The sequence below is a fragment of the Hyperolius riggenbachi genome, chromosome 4 (genome assembly GCF_040937935.1).
Source record: "Hyperolius riggenbachi isolate aHypRig1 chromosome 4, aHypRig1.pri, whole genome shotgun sequence".
NCBI lineage: Eukaryota > Metazoa > Chordata > Amphibia > Anura > Hyperoliidae > Hyperolius > Hyperolius riggenbachi.
In genome coordinates, this window is record NC_090649.1 from 413942903 (window position 1) to 413967728 (window position 24826).

At 52.4% G+C, this 24826-nt stretch overlaps 1 protein-coding gene across 4 annotated transcripts in view; it reads left to right on the forward strand.

Annotated features, from left to right (window-relative positions):
- Positions 1–997: 997 nt before the first annotated feature.
- The window catches only part of USP34 (ubiquitin specific peptidase 34), a 240088-nt gene continuing 216259 nt past the window's right edge, over positions 998–24826 (forward strand). For all 4 annotated transcript variants that reach the window (XM_068232384.1, XM_068232385.1, XM_068232387.1 and 1 more), the window contains exon 1: positions 998–1384. In XM_068232384.1, the coding sequence (XP_068088485.1) occupies positions 1342–1384 (43 nt within the window). In that variant the 5' untranslated portion in view covers positions 998–1341. The remainder of the gene's footprint in view (positions 1385–24826) is intronic.

Consider the following 24826-nt stretch of genomic DNA (forward strand, 5'->3'; position numbering starts at 1 on the left):
GTTATTGGCGAATGAAGGGGAGGTGAAAATTGCTCGGATGCATAAGGTGAAAAAACACTGAGGCCTCAGTCACACCTAAAATCGAAAACGCAAACCTTTTGCGTTTTTGTGTGTTATTTTTGTTTTCCCTCTCCTGGCACTCCACTGCGCGCTGCGTTTCTGGTAAAAGCGCTTTTTAGAGTGGTTTTGTAATTCACTCCCTGTCGCAAGTCAGGAAGTGAACTCTTTGACCGGGAAAAGAATAAAAACAATGTATTTATTCTTAAAAACGCTCACGCAATCGCTGCACAAAGCGATTTTGTGAGCGTTTTTCCTATACCCTCCATTATAGCAAAAACGCCTAAAAAATGGTACAGGCATTGCTTTGTTCAACGCACAGTGTACGAATTGCGCTGATATGAACCTTCTCATAGATATTCATTGCACAAGCGTTTTGTGGGTTGATTTTCAAAATCGCCTGCACTTGAAAAAATGTACGAAAATGCCCCTAGTGTCAACAAGCCCTAAAGGCTGAAGATCTATATATGGGGGGACGTTGAACGAATTGATCAGATTGGCCATCAGTAACTGACATTTACCGAATTTCTTCTAACAATAGTTACACGATGTTGGTTAGAAGAACAATCGTTCATGTCACTTTGACAGTTACAATATTGCCCTGGGTATAGACTGTCAGTATAAATTACAAAAGTTATATTATTGCCTTTGATAAATCCAATTATCTCTTTTTTTTTCCTTCTTGGGTTGAAGAAGTTAGATTCAGTTGGAGAAATCAGAGTCAGTTGGAGAAGTCAGCAGTTGCTAAATTACACGACACATACTACTTGGCTCTTGCCTATTCGTCATAGTGCGCAACTGCGCAGACACATCTCACCCCAACGTCCTCCTGGAAAATGAAGGCCACGCCTCTGCCTCATGCCCCTCCCTGTTGCCAGGGTCACGCTATGGAACGACACGCCCTTCCCAGCGTTCCGCCAGGCAGCTCTGGTCATGTGACACGTCAGATGAGCTGCGGGTCGAGTTCACAGAGCCGAATTGCCGAGCCGTTCCCGGAAACAGCCGAGGCGAGCGAGCATCCCCAACCAAAATGGCGGCGGCGGTGCTGGTGATGATGGCTCGCTGGAGGCAGTGAGGGACCCCTACGTGTGGCCGCCACAGCTCCCTGCGGGGAAGAAGAGCCGAGTGTGTTGGTTGTGCCGTGTAGTGGTTGCATCGGGCCTCCTCCAGAGCGCCGAGCTCTCTCCTCCCCTGCATAGACGGCGCACAGGCACCGCATCCACCGGCTGACGGGGCCGCGGGCAGCGCCATCTCCATGCTCAGGACGCGGCTCCTTCCTGAACGATGTGTGACATCTGCGCTGACCTGGTGGAGGTGTTGAATGAGAGTAAGTGAGGGAGGGAGGCGGCAGAGGCCGGGGTGGGATGGGGAGGCCTCCACTCTCCTGATGGAAGTAAGCTGTCACCAGGGGTGATCCGGGGCCCGAGCAGCTGCAGGCCTGGCCTGTGTGACACCAGCACCACCTTCCCTATTGCAGGGCATCCATGTTTCCTCCGAAAGCTACATCCCTGCAGCTCCCCTGCATAGCCCTCCACCTGCCTCCTGAGGCTTTCCAGGACTTTCCAATAGTTGATCTGTTGCTCACTTGCAGGCGCAGTACCAGGTGCTGAGCATCTGCTTGTGTATGATCCTTGACATTCCTCAGTTTGTTTTGTGTTTGATTCAATAGTGCCAAACAATTTTCTGCAGGGCACACCCTGGCACACTGACCTGACAGTTTGTCTGAAGGTGTCAACAGTGTAGTTAGAGCAGGCTCATCCACAAGGCAGGTGCATGAGGCCTAGTGGATTTTGGGGGGTCCCACTTTCTCGCTTCTGTCTCACACCTCAGATTGCCTAAAGGACCATCAGGATGTGCCAAAGCTGCTACCTTGCCTAGGGCCTCTTTTCATCTTAATTTAATTAGGTTGGCGATAAAATGTGTTAATTTGAAACATCTAATCAGGTGTCAGGAAAAATAAAATTCTTCCCTGTTGTCGAAAAAATATGTGTAAACCGTTTTATGGCCAGCTGCCCCCAGGTTCACACAGTGTTTGTTTGGTAACTAGAAGTTAGGTTCTCTTCCATGAAGGATGACCTCCACGCAGTGGAAGAGTCTAGTACAGATCATTCTGCGTGCAAACTGTTTTGGAAGCTAAAATCCTCCATTATGTTAATTGTGGTGCATCTATTTTGAGTGCAAGTTGTGTATCCTGCATTAATTGAGCTCTGCTCACCTATGCTGCTGGTCATTCAGATGCAGCCTGTCTTGGGAATCCCATCAGTAAAAGCAAGAAGTCTTGAATCGACAACATATACCTAAAAATGAGTAAGCTTTCGGCTTTTGAGTCTTCGTCAGATTGATTTTTTTCCCCCTGTAGCTGTACAGCTATTTACATATAGAGTCTGTTGGTTTCCCTCAGCAGAGATGGGGGTTTCCTATTTTCTGGGATTACAAGTTCCAACTACTTATGTAAACATGTGGTTTCTACTGTAATCCAGGGTTTCTGGGAAATGTAGTCTGACATCTATAGTTAATTCTTCTTTGTGTGTCACATGGTTACTGGCCGATTGACTTGTCATTATCCTCAGCCAGAGCAAAAAGAAAACAACTTGTAGTGTAATTCCGTTATTTAGTGAATCACATCCACTGTTGGTAAACCTGTTTGAAAAAAAAGTGCTTCATTGACTGTATTTACAGATGTAATGGGCTCTAAGTATGTGCTGTCCATCAGTTTTTTTTGTTTTTGTTTTTTTTTTAATTTGTGGACCATTGTCTCATGGGGGAACATGAGCAGTAAAAAGCCTGTGCCCAGTATTACCTTTCTTAGTGGCCTGAAAGAATGACTGTTGGTTGCTCTGAATGTTTTCCTGCTTGTAACTATAATCTTTCAGCTCCGATTTAGAAATGAAACCAAGAAGTATGACTGGTTGCCATGGACAGCAAGCACAGCTTCATCCTACACATCAGGCTCATGGCTGCAGTTTGTCTTTCTGAAGAAAAGCTGTTCTTGACTGGTGGCTAGTAATCCTGTCACTAATATTGTCTGACTAGGGATTGTATATGGCTTGCATACTTGATTGTTCATGCTGCATACTTGAATTACATTTGGCTTTGTACTATGAATGTGCAATAGGGATGATCCGTGAGATATACGGTAATTTCTAATGGATCAATCAGAATAACTTTCTGTCAATTTTTATTGGTCCAAGTTCAAGCTGCATAACCTTTACATGACATGTGAGAAGGTATTATTTACGTCTCATTGATCACCCCAACTGTCCAGTGTGTGAAAATGACTGATCTTGATGGTGTGCATTTGCAAAGTTGAAACTTCTTACTGGCTATACTTTAGTTGCGTTGTGGAAATGCGTTTTCGGTGCCAAACACATGGGCTTCATTTACCATAACTTTTTATATAGCCTGTGCTGGCTGCTTCTTATCATAATGGCTGTGAGCAAGCTCTGATGGCTCCTTGTTATCAAGAAGGTTACAACAGATATAAAGACAACATCATGGATATAATTATTGAAATTTTATGTAAATTTTAAGCAACTTTTAACCACTTCATCCCAAAGGGGTTTTTACTCTAACGGACAAGAGTAATTTTGGCCTTTCAGTGCTCATCCCTTTTATTTGCCAATAGCTTCATCGCCATTTATCACAATGAGATGATCTATATCTTGTTTTTTTTCACCACCAAGTAGGTTTTTTGGGGTTGATATTTGTTTTCAGTAATTTACTTTATTTTCTATGCATGTTATGGAAAAAATACACTATTTCTCCAATTTCATCCCCTATAGTTTTAATATAAACACTGCTACTGTACATAAACCCCACACATTTTTTTCTGCCTATTTGTCCTTGTTATCTCAAGATTTTAATTATGTCCCTAGTACAAAGTGTGGCGACAATACATTATTTGGAAATAAAGGTGTATTTTTTTCTATGTTGTGTTTATTGTTTTACTGATCTCCGGGTAAGAGTCGCGGGCGCACAGCAGTGGCGGCAGCGCTGTTTAACTTAGAAAAACTTCCTGGAGCCGTTAAGAGGCTCCAGTAGGACATTTAAAGACGCCTGCTTGTCCTTAAAATGGTTAAAATGCACCAATCAAGATGTCTTGTCAATTTTATATACAGGATGGGAGAAGGCGACCCAGTGTGAGTGTCAAAAGACAAATGATAGTAAGGAACATTTTACCTCTGTAGCAAGGTTTAAGAATACATTTTTTGGACACCAAAACAAATTACACGTTCTCGCTTTTCCTGCTTCTTCAGAGTAATCTGAATCCCGAACTGCAGAGAACAAAGTGGGTGAATCCAGAGAAACATGTTTTGTTTTGGTGTCCAATAAATGTATTCTTAAACCTCCATATTGAGGTAAGACTGTTACTTTACTATTAAGGTGCCCTTACGCTCGTCAGATTGGCAGCAGATAGATAAGAAATGCATCTGATGATCTATCTGATGCGTTTTTAGAACATTTTTTACCAGGAAAGAATTCCAATAGATTTCAGTTTGAAATCTATTGAAATTCGATCTGATGGCATTTTTTTGCCATCAGATTTCCATTAAGGCCAATGCAAAATGATAAGCAATCTCATCAGATCGACCTAAATTTTCCATCCTGCCAGTTCGACAGAAATCCATCGAAATCGGCCATCGATCGGTCGATTGGCCAACCGATTTTCGATCGATCGATCTGGATCGATCGGTCGGCCAGAAAATTGGCTCAGTGTATGGGCCCCTTTACTATCATTTGTCTTTTGACACTCACACTGGGGTGCCTCCTCCCACCCTGTAAAGTCTAGCTTTCCTCTCTCAGAGGTATCCCTGGAGCCAATATCCAGTGGACCTTTTCTATGGGAGTACGACCCAAGTCCGAGTAAAGATGGATTTCCCCACATGCTCAAAACAGTTGCCGAAAAGCATCCCGTGTTTGTAGGTAGCATTTGTTGCTAGATCAAATTCCCCTTTGAAAATACACCATTTTGGCCCTCCTGGTTTTCCCCCTCCTCTTTCTTTTCTTCTTCTTTCTTGCCACTGGAGTTTCATGTTGGTCTCGTCACACCGGACGCCATAAACCAGCGGTAGGTACCCTTGCCTCTCCACCTGTGGTAAAACTACAAATCCCAGCATGCATTTGCCTTTATTAACAATGACTGTTGCTGTCAGACTCCTGCAATGCATTGTGGGACTTGTAGTTCTTTAACAGCTGGAGAGGCAAGGTTCCCTACCCGTGCCATACACTTCTCAATTTTGATTGGTCTGAATTCAAGCTGCATATAGTTAGTATGACATTTGAATCTAAGTTGAAATGATTTGCATCTCATTGACTGTCTCTTACTGGAAGTGAAGGAATGACTTCTCTGATGTCGTCTTAACCTCTGCACCAGTGCAGAGACCAGAGCATGGGGGGAGGGGGGGGGGGGGGCTTGGATTGCTGATACCCAAAGGCTGGGAGCACACCTTACAGTATAGCATGCATATTTTTGCAGTAGTGCATGCCTGAAAAAAGCATGCAAGTCTATAAAGTGTGTTCCCAGGCCTCAATACCCTCCTGGACTCTCATGTACTTTGTTACAGTAGCTGGCAATGTATAGTAAAGCTGTGACAAACACCAAATGTTCTGTAATTGGCCTTTTAAATATTCAACAAAGAAAAGTTATTCTCCAATGCCATGCATGCAACTATAGATAAGCAATCGATTCATTGGTCAGCTAGTGCATCTGGGTGGTTTCCTTTCCTTTGCTATTGCTGCAGAAAATCCTACCCATTTTACTTCAGTTGTTGTTTGCTGTCATATTCAAAATGCTTGCATCAAGATTTTTAAGCGTTCTTGTTATGTACTCCTGTTAGCATTTGATAAAACATGATGACCAGTTGTTTTTTAGATTGATTTGATATTTGTTTTTTTTCTTCTGTATTTTCATATTTATTGATTGTTGGTAATTCTTGTGGTCAGCATTTCTGTATTGACTGGCTGTCATGCTGATCTACTTACTCTAGTCACCTATAATCACACAGTTAAAAAAATAGTTCAGAGGAGCAGGCCGGGTTTCTTTCTTCTTTTTTTGGTTTGTTTGTTTGTTTGTTTGTTTTGTTTTGTTTGACTTTTGTAAATTATTAAAGGGAAGGTGCAACCCCCCCCCCCCCCCCACCCAAAGTAAAAATCTTCTTACTTGGGGCTTCGCCCAGCCCCTGGCAGCCTATGTGTCCCTCTCCGCAGCTCCGTTTTCCCAGGGTCCCCTCCTTTCCAGATGCCGACCTCGCCAGGTCGGCATTTTATTTTTCGCAAATGCGTTCATGATCGCTGTTGCTGTTGAAATGTGATTTTTATTTATTTTTATGGTGACAATACCGCTTTAAGACTGCTTAGAGCTAACTTATCCAATTACAGCATTGCATCAAGGATTGCAATGGGCACTTACATATTTCTCATGGGGCAAGTACGTGTGCAGTGTTTCACTACTTTTCTAGTTTTATGTATTACAGTATTGAACAAAGTTTCCAATACCAAAAGCATAAATTCAGGTTGGAAATGAAAACCGACTCTCTGGAATTTACTGATGGTTAGGCAGTCAAAACAGTGTTGTACAGTGCCGGCTATGTTTGGATTCAGCAGTCCAGTGAGGGTGTCCTTGAAGTGTTGGCAGCTTTTGTACTTTTGAATCTTATCATTATGATCGTATTTAGTGTTACTTAATCACTCATTTTAAAACCTTGCCTAATCATTTTTCACTACTACCTAATCACTGTGCTTTCAATTGTCTGTGTAGTCTCAAACTGTTCTTGATTTATGATATAGTAAAATTTTTATTTTTGTATTAATCAGTTGGTTTACGGGGGTTTTACTATATCCAGCTGTGACCAGGACTGTGGAGTCAGAGCAATTTTGGGTACCTGGAGTCGAAGCCTGTGGTTTCAATAACCTGAGGAGTTGAATGCAGGGTTGCCGCTGTATACTGGTATGACAATATACCGCGGTTTGTGTATGGTAATCATACCATGCACAATCTCGGTTTACCGGATTTTAGGGGGCAGGGCGATGTAGCAGCGGCGCACGAATAGCGGTAGGGATAAATTACTCACCAGGTCCGTCCTCCACGCTGTACTGGGCTTCATTGTTCTTCCGGTTCTTGCATCACATTTCCCTGAAACAGCGCCCCCTGGGTACTATTACTAGGAGATTATGCCGACAAGTGAGTATTTGTCCCCTCTCCCTCCCTCCGGCTCTCTGTGCTGCGGCCACCTAATTCTAGCTACACCTATCCCTGGCTACCTATGCTGCACCACCTACCACTGGCTACACCTATCCCTGGCTACCTATGCTGCGCCACCTACCACTGGCTTCACCTATCCCTGGCTACCTATGCTGCCACCACCTACCACTGGCTACACCTCTCCCTGGCTACCTGTGCTGTGCCACCTACCACTGGCTACACCTATCCCTGGCTACCTATGCTGCCACCACCTACCACTGGCTACACCTCTCCCTGGCTACCTGTGCTGTGCCACCTACCACTGGCTACACCTATCCCTGGCTACCTATGCTGCCACCACCTACCACTGGCTACACCTATCCCTGGCTACCTATGCTCCCACCACCTACCACTGGCTACACCTATCCCTGGCTACCTATGCTGCGCCACCTACCACTGGCTACACCTATCCCTGGCTACCTATGCTGCCACCACCTACCACTGGCTACACCTATCCCTGGCTACCTATGCTGCCACCACCTACCACTGGCTACACCTCTCCCTGGCTACCTGTGCTGTGCCACCTACCACTGGCTACACCTATCCCTGGCTACCTATGCTGCACCACCTACCACTGGCTACACCTATCCCTGGCTACCTATGCTGCGCCACCTACCACTAGCTACACCTATCCCTGGCTACCTATGCTGCGCCACCTACCACTGGCTACACCTATCCCTGGCTACCTATGCTGCCACCACCTACCACTGGCTACACCTCTCCCTGGCTACCTATGCTGCGCCACCTACCACTTGCTACACCTATCCCTGGCTACCTATGCTGCCACCACCTACCACTGGCTACACCTCTCCCTGGCTACCTGTGCTGCGCCACCTACCACTGGCTACACCTATCCCTGGCTACCTGTGCTGCGCCACCTACCACTGGCTACACCTATCCCTGGCTACCTGTGCTGCGCCACCTACCACTGGCTACACCTATCCCTGGCTACCTATGCTGCGCCACCTACCACTGGCTACACCTATCCCTGGCTACCTATGCTGCGCCACCTACCACTGGCTACACCTATCCCTGGCTACCTATGCTGCGCAACCTACCACTGGCTACACCTATCCCTGGCTACCTATGCTGTGCCACCTACCACTGGCTACACCTATCCCTGGCTACCTGTGCTGTCGCCACCTACCACTGGCTACACCTATCCCTGACTACCTATGCTGCCGCCACCTACCACTGGCTACACTTCTCCCTGGCTACCTATGCTGCCGCCACCTACCACTGGCTACACCTATCCCTGGCTACCTGTGCTGCGTCCACCTACCACTGGCTACCTGTGCTGTGAGCACCTACCACTGGCTACACCTATCCCTGGCTACCTGTGCTGCCGCCACCTACCACTGGTTATACCTATCCCTGGCTACCTGTGCTTTAGCCACCTACCACTGGCTACACCTATCCCTGGCTACCTGTGCTGCGGCCACCTACCACTGGCTACACCTATCCCTGGCTACCTGTGCTGCCGCCACCTACCACTGGCTACACCTATCCCTGGCTACGTGTGCTGCCGCCACCTACCACGTGCTATACCTATCCCTGGCTACCTGTGCTGCCGCCACCTACCACTGGCTACCTGTGCTGCGCCACCTACCACTGGCTACACCTATCCCTGGCTACCTATGCTGCGCCACCTACCACTGGCTACACCTATCCCTGGCTATCTGTGCTGCGCCACCTACCACTGGCTACATCTATCCCTTGCTACCTATGCTGCGCCACCTACCACTGGCTACACCTATCCCTGGCTACCTATGCTGTACCACCTACCACTGGCTACACCTATCCCTGGCTACCTATGCTGCCGCCACCTACCACTGGCTACACCTATGCCTGGCTACCTGTGCTGCCGCCACCTACCACTGGCTACACCTATCCCTGGCTACCTGTGCTCCCGCCACCTACCACTGGCTACACCTATCCTTCGCTACCTGTGCTGCCGCCACCTACCACTGGCTACACCTATCCTTCGCTACCTGTGCTGCCGCCACCTACCACTGGCTACACCTATCCCTGGCTACCTGTGCTGTGGCCACCTACCACTGGCTACACCTATCGCTGGCTACCTGTGCTGCCGCCACCTACCACTGGCTACACCTATCCCTGGCTACCTGTGCTGCCGCTACCTACCACTGGCTACACCTCTCCCTGGCTACCTGTGCTGCCGCCACCTACCACTGGCTACACCTATCCCTGGCTACCTGTGCTGCCGCCACCTACCACTGGCTACACCTATCCCTGGCTACCTGTGCTGCCGCCACCTACCACTGGCTACACCTCTCCCTGGCTACCTGTGCTGCCGCCACCTACCACTGGCTACACCTCTCCCTGGCTACCTGTGCTGCCGCCACCTACCACTGGCTACACCTCTCCCTGGCTACCTGTGCTGCCGCCACCTACCACTGGCTACACCTCTCCCTGGCTACCTGTGCTGCCTCCACCTACCACGTGCTATACCTATCCCTGGCTACCTGTGCTGCCGCCACCTACCACTGGCTACATGTGCTGCGCCACCTACCACTGGCTACACCTATCCCTGGCTACCTATGCTGCCACCACCTACCACTGGCTTCACCTCTCCCTGGCTACATGTGCTGTGCCACCTACCACTGGCTACACCTATCCCTGGCTACCTATGCTGCCACCACCTACCACTGGCTACACCTCTCCCTGGCTACCTGTGCTGTGCCACCTACCACTGGCTACACCTATCCCTGGCTACCTATGCTGCCACCACCTACCACTGGCTACACCTATCCCTGGCTACCTATGATGCCACCACCTACCACTGGCTACACCTATCCCTGGCTACCTATGCTGCGCCACCTACCACTGGCTACACCTATCCCTGGCTACCTATGCTGCGCCACCTACCACTGGCTACACCTATCCCTGGCTACCTATGCTGCGACCACCTACCACTGGCTACACCTCTCCCTGGCTACCTGTGCTGCCGCCACCTACCACTGGCTACACCTATCCCTGGCTACCTGTGCTGCCGCCACCTACCACTGGCTACACCTCTCCCTGGCTACCTGTGCTGCCGCCACCTACCACTGGCTACACCTCTCCCTGGCTACCTGTGCTGCCGCCACCTACCACTGGCTACACCTCTCCCTGGCTACCTGTGCTGCCGCCACCTACCACTGGCTACACCTCTCCCTGGCTACCTGTGCTGCCTCCACCTACCACGTGCTATACCTATCCCTGGCTACCTGTGCTGCCGCCACCTACCACTGGCTACATGTGCTGCGCCACCTACCACTGGCTACACCTATCCCTGGCTACCTATGCTGCCACCACCTACCACTGGCTTCACCTCTCCCTGGCTACATGTGCTGTGCCACCTACCACTGGCTACACCTATCCCTGGCTACCTATGCTGCCACCACCTACCACTGGCTACACCTCTCCCTGGCTACCTGTGCTGTGCCACCTACCACTGGCTACACCTATCCCTGGCTACCTATGCTGCCACCACCTACCACTGGCTACACCTATCCCTGGCTACCTATGATGCCACCACCTACCACTGGCTACACCTATCCCTGGCTACCTATGCTGTACCACCTACCACTGGCTACACCTATCCCTGGCTACCTATGCTGCCGCCACCTACCACTGGCTACACCTATGCCTGGCTACCTGTGCTGCCGCCACCTACCACTGGCTACACCTATCCCTGGCTACCTGTGCTCCCGCCACCTACCACTGGCTACACCTATCCTTCGCTACCTGTGCTGCCGCCACCTACCACTGGCTACACCTATCCTTCGCTACCTGTGCTGCCGCCACCTACCACTGGCTACACCTATCCCTGGCTACCTGTGCTGTGGCCACCTACCACTGGCTACACCTATCGCTGGCTACCTGTGCTGCCGCCACCTACCACTGGCTACACCTATCCCTGGCTACCTGTGCTGCCGCTACCTACCACTGGCTACACCTCTCCCTGGCTACCTGTGCTGCCGCCACCTACCACTGGCTACACCTATCCCTGGCTACCTGTGCTGCCGCCACCTACCACTGGCTACACCTCTCCCTGGCTACCTGTGCTGCCGCCACCTACCACTGGCTACACCTCTCCCTGGCTACCTGTGCTGCCGCCACCTACCACTGGCTACACCTCTCCCTGGCTACCTGTGCTGCCGCCACCTACCACTGGCTACACCTCTCCCTGGCTACCTGTGCTGCCTCCACCTACCACGTGCTATACCTATCCCTGGCTACCTGTGCTGCCGCCACCTACCACTGGCTACATGTGCTGCGCCACCTACCACTGGCTACACCTATCCCTGGCTACCTATGCTGCCACCACCTACCACTGGCTTCACCTCTCCCTGGCTACATGTGCTGTGCCACCTACCACTGGCTACACCTATCCCTGGCTACCTATGCTGCCACCACCTACCACTGGCTACACCTCTCCCTGGCTACCTGTGCTGTGCCACCTACCACTGGCTACACCTATCCCTGGCTACCTATGCTGCCACCACCTACCACTGGCTACACCTATCCCTGGCTACCTATGATGCCACCACCTACCACTGGCTACACCTATCCCTGGCTACCTATGCTGCGCCACCTACCACTGGCTACACCTATCCCTGGCTACCTATGCTGCGCCACCTACCACTGGCTACACCTATCCCTGGCTACCTATGCTGCGACCACCTACCACTGGCTACACCTATCCCTGGCTACCTATGCTGCCACCACCTACCACTGGCTACACCTCTCCCTGGCTACCTGTGCTGTGCCACCTACCACTGGCTACACCTATCCCTGGCTACCTATGCTGCACCACCTACCACTGGCTACACCTATCCCTGGCTACCTATGCTGCACCACCTACCACTGGCTACACCTATCCCTGGCTACCTGTGCTGCCGCCACCTACCACTGGCTACCTGTGCTGCGCCACCTACCACTGGCTACACCTATCCCTGGCTACCTATGCTGCGCCACCTACCACTGGCTACACCTATCCCTGGCTATCTGTGCTGCGCCACCTACCACTGGCTACACCTATCCCTTGCTACCTATGCTGCGCCACCTACCACTGGCTACACCTATCCCTGGCTACCTATGCTGTACCACCTACCACTGGCTACACCTATCCCTGGCTACCTATGCTGCCGCCACCTACCACTGGCTACACCTATGCCTGGCTACTTGTGCTGCCGCCACCTACCACTGGCTACACCTATCCCTGGCTACCTGTGCTCGCGCCACCTACCACTGGCTACACCTATCCTTCGCTACCTGTGCTGCCGCCACCTACCACTGGCTACACCTATCCTTCGCTACCTGTGCTGCCGCCACCTACCACTGGCTACACCTATCCTTCGCTACCTGTGCTGCCGCCACCTACCACTGGCTACACCTATCCTTCGCTACCTGTGCTGCCGCCACCTACCACTGGCTACACCTATCCCTGGCTACCTGTGCTGCGGCCACCTGCCACTGGCTACACCTATCCCTGGCTACCTGTGCTGCGGCCACCTACCACTGGCTACACCTATCCCTGGCTACCTGTGCTGCCGCCACCTACCACTGGCTACACCTATCCCTGGCTACCTGTGCTGCCGCCACCTACCACTGGCTACACCTATCGCTGGCTACCTGTGCTGCCGCCACCTACCACTGGCTACACCTATCCCTGGCTACCTGTGCTGCTGCCACCTACCACTGGCGACACCTATCCCTGGCTACCTGTGCTGCCGCCACCTACCACTGGCTACACCTCTCCCTGGCTACCTGTGCTGCCGCCACCTACCGCTGGCTACACCTCTCCCTGGCTACCTGTGCTGCCGCCACCTACCACTGGCTACACCTATCCCTGGCTACCTGTGCTGCCGCCACCTTCCACTGGCTACACCTATCCCTGGCTACCTGTGCTGCCTCCACCTACCACGTGCTATACCTATCCCTGGCTACCTGTGCTGCCGCCACCTACCACTGGCTACATGTGCTGCGCCACCTACATCTGGCTACACCTATCCCTGGCTACCTATGCTGCCACCACCTACCACTGGCTACACCTCTCCCTGGCTACATGTGCTGTGCCACCTACCACTGGCTACACCTATCCCTGGCTACCTATGCTGCCACCACCTACCACTGGCTACACCTCTCCCTGGCTACCTGTGCTGTGCCACCTACCACTGGCTACACCTATCCCTGGCTACCTATGCTGCCACCACCTACCACTGGCTACACCTATCCCTGGCTACCTATGCTGCCACCACCTACCACTGGCTACACCTATCCCTGGCTACCTATGCTGCGCCACCTACCACTGGCTACACCTATCCCTGGCTACCTATGCTGCGCCACCTACCACTGGCTACACCTATCCCTGGCTACCTATGCTGCCACTACCTACCACTGGCTACACCTATCTCTGGCTACCTATGCTGCCACCACCCACCACTGGCTACACCTCTCCCTGGCTACCTGTGCTGTGCCACCTACCACTGGCTACACCTATCCCTGGCTACCTATGCTGCACCACCTACCACTGGCTACACCTATCCCTGGCTACCTATGCTGCACCACCTACCACTGGCTACACCTATCCCTGGCTACCTATGCTGCGCCACCTACCACTGGCTACACCTATCCCTGGCTACCTATGCTGCGCCACCTACCACTGGCTACACCTATCCCTGGCTACCTATGCTGCCACCACCTACCACTGGCTACACCTCTCCCTGGCTACCTATGCTGCGCCACTTGCTACACCTATCCCTGGCTACCTATGCTGCCACCACCTACCACTGGCTACACCTCTCCCTGGCTACCTATGCTTCCGCCACCTACCACTGGCTACACCTCTCCCTGGCTACCTATGCTGCGGCACCTACCACTAGCTACATCTCTCTCTGGCTACCTATGCTGCCACCACCTACCATTAGCTACACCTATCCCTGGCTACCTGTGCTGCGCCACCTACCACTGGCTACACCTATCCCTGGCTACCTATGCTGCGCCACCTACCACTGGCTACACCTATCCCTGGCTACCTATGCTGCGCCACCTACCACTGGCTACACCTATCCCTGGCTACCTATGCTGCGCCACCTACCACTGGCTACACCTATCCCTGGCTACCTATGCTGCGCCACCTACCACTGGCTACACCTATCCCTGGCTACCTATGCTGCGCAACCTACCACTGGCTACACCTATCCCTGGCTACCTATGCTGTGCCACCTACCACTGGCTACACCTATCCCTGGCTACCTGTGCTGCCGCCACCTACCACTGGCTACCTGTGCTGCCGCCACCTACCACTGGCTACACCTATCCCTGGCTACCTATGCTGCGCTACCTACCATTGGCTACACCTATCCCTGGCTACCTATGCTGCGCCACCTACCACTGGCTACACCTATCCCTGGCTACCTATGCTGCGCCACCTACCACTGGCTACACCTCTCCCTGGCTACCTATGCTTCCGCCACCTACCACTGGCTACACCTCTCCCTGGCTACCTATGCTGCCGCCACCTACCACTGGCTACACCTCTCACTGGCTACCTATGCTGCCGCCACCTACCACTGGCTACACCTCTCCCTGGCTACCTATGCTGCCGCCACCTACCACTGGCTACACCTATCCCTGGCTACCTATGCTGTCGCCACCTACCACTGGCTACACCTATCCCTGACTACCTATGCTGCCGCCACCTACCACTGGCTGCACTTCTCCCTGGCTACCTATGCTGCCGCCACCTACCACTGGCTACCTGTGCTGTGAGCACCTACCACTGGCTACACCTATCCCTGGCTACACCTATCCCTGGCTACCTGTGCTGCCGCCACCTACCACTGGTTACACCTATCCCTTGCTACCTGTGCTTTGGCCACCTACCACTGGCTACACCTATCCCTGGCTACCTGTGCTGCGGCCACCTACCACTGGCTACACCTATCCCTGGCTACCTGTGCTGCGTCCACCTACCACTGGCTACCTGTGCTGTGAGCACCTACCACTGGCTACACCTATCCCTGGCTACACCTATCCCTGGCTACCTGTGCTGCCGCCACCTACCACTGGTTACACCTATCCCTTGCTACCTGTGCTTTGGCCACCTACCACTGGCTACACCTATCCCTGGCTACCTGTGCTGCGGCCACCTACCACTGGCTACACCTATCCCTGGCTACCTGTGCTGCCGCCACCTACCACGTGCTAAACCTATCCCTGGCTACCTGTGCTGTGCCACCTACCACTGGCTACACCTATCCCTGGCTACCTATGCTGTCGCCACCTACCACTGGCTACACCTATCCCTGACTACCTATGCTGCCGCCACCTACCACTGGCTGCACTTCTCCCTGGCTACCTATGCTGCCGCCACCTACCACTGGCTACACCTATCCCTGGCTACCTGTGCTGCGTCCACCTACCACTGGCTACCTGTGCTGTGAGCACCTACCACTGGCTACACCTATCCCTGGCTACACCTATCCCTGGCTACCTGTGCTGCCGCCACCTACCACTGGTTACACCTATCCCTTGCTACCTGTGCTTTGGCCACCTACCACTGGCTACACCTATCCCTGGCTACCTGTGCTGCGGCCACCTACCACTGGCTACACCTATCCCTGGCTACCTGTGCTGCCGCCACCTACCACGTGCTAAACCTATCCCTGGCTACCTGTGCTGTGCCACCTACCACTGGCTACACCTATCCCTGGCTACCTATGCTGCGCCACCTACCACTGGCTACACCTATCCCTGGCTACCTATGCTGCCGCCACCTACCACTGGCTACACCTATGCCTGGCTACCTGTGCTGCCGCCACCTACCAGTGGCTACACCTATCCCTGGCTACCTGTGCTGCCGCCACCTACCACTGGCTACACCTATCCTTCGCTACCTGTGCTGCCGCCACCTACCACTGGCTACACCTATCCTTCGCTACCTGTGCTGCCGCCACCTACCACTGGCTACACCTATCCTTCGCTACCTGTGCTGCCGCCACCTACCACTGGCTACACCTATCCTTCGCTACCTGTGCTGCCGCCACCTACCACTGGCTACACCTATCCCTGGCTACCTGTGCTGCGGCCACCTACCACTGGCTACACCTATCCCTGGCTACCTGTGCTGCGGCCACCTACCACTGGCTACACCTATCCCTGGCTACCTGTGCTGCGGCCACCTACCACTGGCTACACCTATCCCTGGCTACCTGTGCTGCCGCCACCTACCACTGGCTACACCTCTCCCTCGCTACCTGTGCTGCCGCCACCTACCACTGGCTACACCTATCGCTGGCTACCTGTGCTGCCGCCACCTACCACTGGCTACACCTATCCCTGGCTACCTGTGCTGCCGCCACCTACCACTGGCTACACCTCTCCCTGGCTACCTGTGCTGCCGCCACCTACCACTTGCTACACCTATCCCTGGCTACCTGTGCTGCCGCCACCTACCACTGGCTACACCTCTCCCTGGCTACCTGTGCTGCCGCCACCTACCACTGGCTACACCTCTCCCTGGCTACCTGTGCTGCCGCCACCTACCACTGGCCACACCTCTCCCTGGCTACCTGTGCTGCCGCCACCTACCACTGGCTACACCTATCCCTGGCTACCTGTGCTGCCGCCACCTACCACGTGCTATACCTATCCCTGGCTACCTGTGCTGCCGCCACCTACCACTGGCTACATGTGCTGCGCCACCTACCACTGGCTACACCTATCCCTGGCTACCTGTGCTGGCGCCACCTACCACTGGCTACACCTATCCTGGCTACCTGTGCTGGCGCCACCTACCACTGGCTACACCTATCCCTGGCTACCTGTGCTGCCGCCACCTACCACTGGCCACACCTATCCCTGGCTTCCTGTGCTGCCGCCACCTACCACTGGCTACACCTATCCCTGGCTACCTGTGCTGCCGCCACCTACCACTGGCTACACCTATCCCTGGCTACTTTTGCTGCCGCCACCTACCACTGGCTACACCTATCCCTGGCTACCTGTGCTGCCGCCACCTACCACTGGCTACACCTATCCCTGGCTACCTGTGCTGCAGCCACCTACCACTGGCTACACCTATCCCTGGCTACCTGTGCTGCCGCCACCTACCACTGGCTACACCTCTCCCTGGCTACCTGTGCTGCCGCCACCTACCACTGGCTACACCTCTCCCTGGCTACCTGTGCTGCCGCCACCTACCACTGGCTACACCTATCCCTGGCTACCTGTGCTGCCGCCACCTACCACGTGCTATACCTATCCCTGGCTACCTGTGCTGCCGCCACCTACCACTGGCTACATGTGCTGCGCCACCTACCACTGGCTACACCTATCCCTGGCTACCTGTGCTGGCGCCACTTACCACTGGCTACACCTATCCCTGGCTACCTGTGCTGCGGCCACCTACCACTGGCTACACCTATCCCTGGCTACCTGTGCTGCCGCCACCTACCACTGGCTACACCTATCCCTAGCTACTTGTGCTGCCGCCACCTACCACTGGCTACACCTATCCCTGACTACCTGTGCTGCCGCCACCTACCACAGGCTACACCTATCCCTGGCTACCTGTGCTGCGGCCACCTACCACTGGCTACACCTCTCCCTGGCTACCTGTGCTGCCGCCACCTACCACTGGCTACACCTCTCCCTGGCTACCTGTGCTGCCGCCACCTACCACTGGCTACACCTCTTCCTGGCTACCTGTGCTGCCGCCACCTACCACTGGCTACACCTATCCCTGGCTACCTGTGCTGCCGCCACCTACCACGTGCTATACCTATCCCTGGCTGCCTGTGCTGCCGCCACCTACCACTGGCTACATGTGCTGTGCCACCTACCACTGGCTACACCTATCCCTGGCTACCTGTGCTGCCGCCACTTACCACTGGCTACACCTATCCCTGGCTACCTGTGGTGCCGCCACTTACCACTGGCTACACCTATCCCTGGCTACCTGTGCTGCGGCCACCTACCACTGGCTACACCTATCCCTGGCTACCTGTGCTGCCGCCACCTACCACTGGCTACACCTATCCCTGGCTACCTGTGCTTCCGCCACCTACCACTGGCTACCTGTGCTGTGAGCACCTACCACTGGCTACACCTATGCCTGGCTACCTGTGCTGCGTCCACCTACCACTGGCTACACCTATGCCTGGCTACCTATGCTGCAGCCAATTATTACTGGGTGGGTGGGGGCACATTACCGTAAGGGGGCGGGCCCCGGGTCCAAATAATTGTGTAGTACCGTATACCGTCATACCGTGATATTTTTTTTGATGGTTATCATACCGTGGAATTTCATACCGTTGCAACCCTAGTTGGATGTTTTTTTTTTTGTTTTTTTTTTGTACCAAATCCATAGCCTTTGTAAAAATTAAACTGAGTTGGAGTCGAGGAGTCTGAGCCATTTTGGGCGCCTGGAGTCGGAGTCGAAGTCAGTCAGATTCATAAACTGAGAAATCTGATTTGGAGTCAGATGATTTTTGTACTGACTCCACAGCCCTGGCTGGGACATAAGTTTTCTTAAGACCCGTAACTACGACACGATTTTCCTGACAATTTTCCCGATAACGGCAATACTTTGAGCGATTATTTGTGCGATCTTGCGATGTGCATACAGGTGCAGGATCAAGCGAACGTCGTTTGGCATCACGCAGTGATAATGACCGTCACGGCTAATCGCATCTTTAAGATCCCGACTACTCCATGCAAAATACCTCGACCGCTTGACTTCCTGTTCACCAGCCGGAAGATGGATCATGGAACACTTGTCGTAATGGGGATGTAGACCGCGCTGTCGGGTGGGGAGTACAGTGTTCTCCCCAGAATTTTTTTCCAGCCGGGTGGCATGAAAAAGTAGCCGGGTGGGTAGGCATGGGGAAATTTGGTGGCGTGCGCAAGTTACCAGAGCACGCTATGCTGCACTACCGCAGCCTAGCGTACGCTCATCTCTCTATTTCTGTCCACTTTTACTATTTAGTTTCCAGTTGCATTGGTCGTGGGGTATTGCAGATAGTGTGCAGGGGCCACATATTATGGGGGCATCGTGTGCGTTAGCGCTGGCCGCCGACTGCAGAGCCATGTGTCTGTGAGCAGTACAGAGATGTGTATGGAGACAGAGGTATGCGCACAGTTCACTGATGGCTGAAGGAATCAAATTCTATATGCAGGCTTTGAATTATTAAAATATATATATATATATATATATATATATATATATATATATATATATATATATATATATATATATATATATATATATATATATATTTTAATAATTCACAGCCTGCATATAGAATTTGATTCCTTCAGCCATCAGTGAACACTGCCAATACCTCTGTCTCCATACACGTCTCTGTACAGCTCACAGACACATGGCTCTGCAGTCGGCGGCCAGCGCTAATGGTCACGCCTCTAATGCGCTGAGCCAATCAAAGCACGAGCTCGCTGGGCAGCGCGAGATCTCATGCACAGAGAAGCAGTGCATCCTGATGCGGCTTGCGGTGACAGGGACGCAACGTCAGCCGGGCAATACTTTATTCTACTTGGGCACAGTGACAGCGGGGCATGCAATCACACCAGGCGGGCGATAATTAAATTTACCCGGGCGCTCTGCCCGGCTGATTGATCCTGGGGAGAACAATTGTGGGAAGAAAAATGGGGAGGAGAAAAAGAGGAGAGAGAGAGAGAGAGAGAGGTGGGGAGGGAGATGGAGATAAGTGGATGAAGAGTGAGAGAGAGAAAGAGAAAGCGCTAGGGGGGAGATAAGGTGAAAAGAGAGAAAGTGAAAGAGGGGGGGGGGGGGGGGGGGAAGAGACACAGCAAAAGGGAGAGAAGGAGAGAGAGACAACAAGAAAGAGAGGGAGAGAGAGAGACAGTGTGAAAGAGAGAGGGAGACAGCGAGAAAGAGGGAGACCGCGAGAGAGGGATAGAGACAGCGAGAGAGAGGGACCGTGTGAAAGAGAGACAGCTTGAAAGAGAGGGAGAGACAGCGAGAAAAAGAGCGTGAAAGAGAGAGCGGGAGAGACAGCGTGAAAGAGAGACAGTGTGAAAGAGAGACAGCGTGAAAGAGAGAGAGAGACAGCGTGAAAGAGAGAGAGAGAGACAGCGTGAAAGAGAGAGAGAGAGAGAGAGAGACAGCGTGAGAGAGGGAGAGACAGCAAGAAAGAGAGGGACAGAGAGACAGCGTGAAAGAGAGAGACAGCAAGAAAGGGAGGGACAGAGAGAGCGCGAAAGAGAGAGGGAGAGACAGCGAAAAAGAGACACTGTGAGAAGGCGTGAAAGAGAGAGACAGCGTGAAAGAGAGAGACCGCGGGAGAGAGAGTGAGAAAGAGACAGCTGAAAGAGAGAGACAGCGTGAAAGAGGAAGAGAGACAGCGTGAGAGAGAGAGACCGCGTGAGAGAGAGACAGTGACACAGCGTGTGAGAGAGACCTAGTGTGAGAGAGCGAGAGAGAGACCCAGCGAGAGAGAGAGAAGAGAGAGACAGCGTGAGAGAGAGACTGCGTGAGAGACAGCAAAAAAAGAGTGTGAAAGGGACAGTGAGAAAGAGAGAAAGGTAGAGAGACAGCAAGAAAGTGAGTGTCTGTGTAAGGGGTGGAAAGGAGGATTGGCGATGGTGCATGTGCACAAGTTACCTTTTCTGTCAGGGAGGGGCTTTGACTCTTGCATCCACAGACCACCCACAATCTCATTCATCTCTCCTGCCGAGTCCCGACCACTGTATACTGTGCGATCTAACAGTGGGTCAGGCTCAGGCAGGAAACACACTCTGCACGCTGCTTAGAGGTCTGTGGGCGGGGCCGCTGTAACGGAGCCTGGTGAGTGTTGCACAGAGCCTGGCCACCCACGTGGTTTCTCCGAGGAGTCCCAGCCCAGCAGGCAGCAAACTTTCAAAAGCGCGCAGATCCGATCCCCCGCCCCCTCCTCCTTCCTCCCCTCGATGCCTATGCTCGCAACTGCTGCTGACTTGCAAGATGCAGCGCTGCGTGTAGGCACAAATGACAGGCACGCAACGTCAGCTGGACAATAATTTATTCTACTTGGGCACGGTGACTGTGGGGCATGCAATCACACCAGGCGGGCGGTAATTAAATTTACCCGGGCGCTCCGCCCGGCTGATTGATCCTGGGGAGAACACTGGAGTATTTAGCTTTAAGGTGTGTACACACCTTTGATGGATGTCAGGCATCGTGAACGTGTTCCCGTTGGGTGAAATCGATGTACTGGGCTGATGCGAGTCAGCTGACAACAAGGGTTGAGGAGTCGGAGCAATTTTTGGGTACCTGGAGTCAGTGGTTTCATAAACTGAGGCTGATGATTTTTGTACCATCTCCACAGCCCTGGTAAATATTAGGTTAAGGAGTCAGAGCAATTTTTGGTACCTGGGTGAATTTATCCGCCGGGCGCATTGTTTGCGGGTTGGGGAATGTGAGCAACTTTATTACACGCCTGATAGTCAAGCACGTGTACGAGCATTTGAAATTTCTTGTGTCTAAAACGAGCTGGACTAATCTCGTGAGATAGAGATCCAGTGGTCTTTAAAGAGGAACTCCAGTGAAAATAATGTAATTCCACTAGTGCGGAATACGTAGTGTTACCTTGCATCCAAGTCAGACGGGGAAACTGTGCCTGTTCTGCCTCATATGGGGTGCTACTTTATCGGCACCCCTGTGTTACCCTGCAGCATCGCTTGCAATGCAGGAATGTCGCTGCACTATGATTTGAATGCAACTGGATGGGAGGAAGCCATTTTACTGTGTTTGCAATTGCATTATAGAAATAAAGGGGGCTGCAGAAAGTCAGAGCTGCCACTAGTTACAGCTATAGAGATGGTCCATGAAATGATAGTAATTCTGAGTTTGATGAAAGTTTGATGCAAATTAATGCATCTTAAAAAGGACCAATCACCTTCAGAAACTGATGATGCATTTGGTACATTTCCAAGCTTGGAAGTAGCATCTCATTGACTATTCCTAGTTACAACAGAAACTCCTACCCTCCACTGCTTCAAGCAGAGCAGTGCTTTTCAGCGCTGCTAGATTTGGGCGCAGCCAGCGCCGCCATAGACTAAAAAGGGATTCAGTCTATAGCGGCGCTCAGTAACGTCGGCGCCGTCAGAAGACGGAGCTGAGGTTGCTTAAAAATCATAATAATTCGGCTTCCGCAACTGCTGGAAGCCGAATTATTTCATTCCCCCACTATCCATGGCGGCTTGGAGGGGGAATAGTAATTAATTCAGCCCGGACTTGTGCAGAAGCAGGATCAGCCATATAACAGCTGGATCCTGCGCCCAAGTCTCAAGTCTACCAGCGCCGAATTCAAATGTACTCGCTTCAAGAGCCACAGAGTGTACACTGGACTGGAAAATCTGTTAGGCCACCTAGCTGTCAAAACATTTGTTAAACTTAAAATTACCAAAAAAATCTGCTGTAGGGTGAAGATTGAGGATTCCTTCTTTATCTCTTTTGTTGAATGTTAGTTTTCTGGCTTTTTTTTTCCTTTCTCCTTTTATCAATCTACAGCAAACGTGGAGTTGGTTGTGTCCAAACAGGCCATCTGCTTAATTGTTTTGTCCATTGAGAAAATATTACAATGACAATAAAGTTGGTGGCAGTAACCTTATCCATCTCCTTGTAGTGGCAATGTAGGATGCCATATTTATTTCTTTTTAAAGTGTAACTGTCGGGTATAAAATAAAAAATATATATTTTTTTTAATCTAGTAATAAGGATGATAACCAGGCAATCCAAAAGTTAAAAATCACTCTTAGTTTTCTTATCCATAAAACAACTTTCCCCAGATTCCTCGGCTCTTATTTAGTACATCTGCTGCACAAAGGAAATTGCAAGGCATGCTGGGTTGTTGTTTTTATTTCCCTTCAGACTTAACTAATGCAGCCTGATTGGCTGAAGCCTCTTTCCCTCCCCCCCCACCACCATCTCTGGATGGCCAATATTTCTACTGCTGAGACAATGCACTTTCTATTCCAGAGCTGGGTGGGAGTGCCTGAAGACTGGGGTGAGGGTGGGCAATGCATACACAATCAGGCAAAGAGTAAGGGAGGTAATGACATCAGGATTGGCTTCAAGATAGACACAGTTAAGATGGAGAATCCTAAGGATGATTTTCTTGATACGTTCTGCCACGTCACACAAAAATGCTGCATCCATTCGCAGAAGCACTGATAGTCCTGTGGGGTTATCGCCGTGATTACGCGGTGATGCAAGAGCTGCTGTGCATTGTGCGCGGTTTACATGGACATGAGGCAGACTTTCATTGTAAAGTATGCATGATTGCACTGCAGAGATAATGTGTGGTACTGTTGCAGAAGAATCACACCGCAATGGCGGTTTCAAGTGTGGAAGGGATCGCCTTTCGGGCGATTAGCGGGTGTTTACCACTAATCGCTGGCAATCGCTAGTGCATTGTAAACCTTGTCAGTGATGTCACTGCCGTGATCGCTGGCAATTCTCGTTTAGCGCTGAATGCAAAATGCGCTACATGCAGCATTTTTTTTGCGTTTTCTTGAGCAATTGCAATGTATTTCAATTGCGATCGCTCAAAGTGCAAAACACTAGCGTTTTACGTTGTTTTTTTTAAAGAGAACCCGAGGTGGGATTTAATTATGTTACTGGGGCACAGAGGCTGGTTGTGCACACTAAGACCAGCCTCCTTTGCCCTCCATGTCCCCCCTGCGCGCCGCTATACCCCCCGCAGTGCTGGCGACACGCAGCGTGTCACCAGCACAATGTTTACCTATGCGCTGTCAGCCAGCGCCGCTCCTACGCTTCCTCCGCATCGGCGCTACCCGCCCGCGTCACTTCCCTATCAGCGGGAGGGAAGGGACACGGGCGGGTAGCGCCGATGCGGGGGAGCGGCGCTGAAAGTCAGCGCTTAGGTAAACATTGTGCTGGCGACACTCTGCGTGTCGCTAGCACTGCGGGGGTATAGCGGCGCGCAGGGGGGACATGGAGGCACACCATGGGGCAACGGAGGCTGGTCTTAGTGTGCACAACCAGCCTCTGTGCCCCAGTAACATAATTAAATCCCACCTCGGGTTCTCTTTAACCAGCTGAGCGGTCTGGACGAGCTCAGCTCGTCCAACACCGCCAGCGGCTGCCGCTCAGGCCCTGCTGGGCCGATTTTAATGAAATAAAAAGCAGCACACGCAGCCGGCACTTTGCCAGCCGCGTGTGCTGCCTGATCGCCGCCGCTCTGCGGCGATTCGCCGCGAGCAGCGGCGAAAGAGGGTCCCCCCAGCCGCCTGAGCCCAGCGTAGCCGGAACAAAAAGTTCCGGCCAGCGCTAAGGGCTGGATCGGAGGCGGCTGACGTCAGGACGTCGGCTGACGTCGATGACGTCACTCCGCTCGTCGCTATGGCGACGATATAAGCAAAACAAGGAAGGCCGCTCATTGCGGCCTTCCTTGTTTATTCTGGGCGCCGGAGGCGATCGGAAGATCGCCTCCGGAGCGCCCTCTAGTGGGCTTTCATGCAGCCAACTTTCAGTTG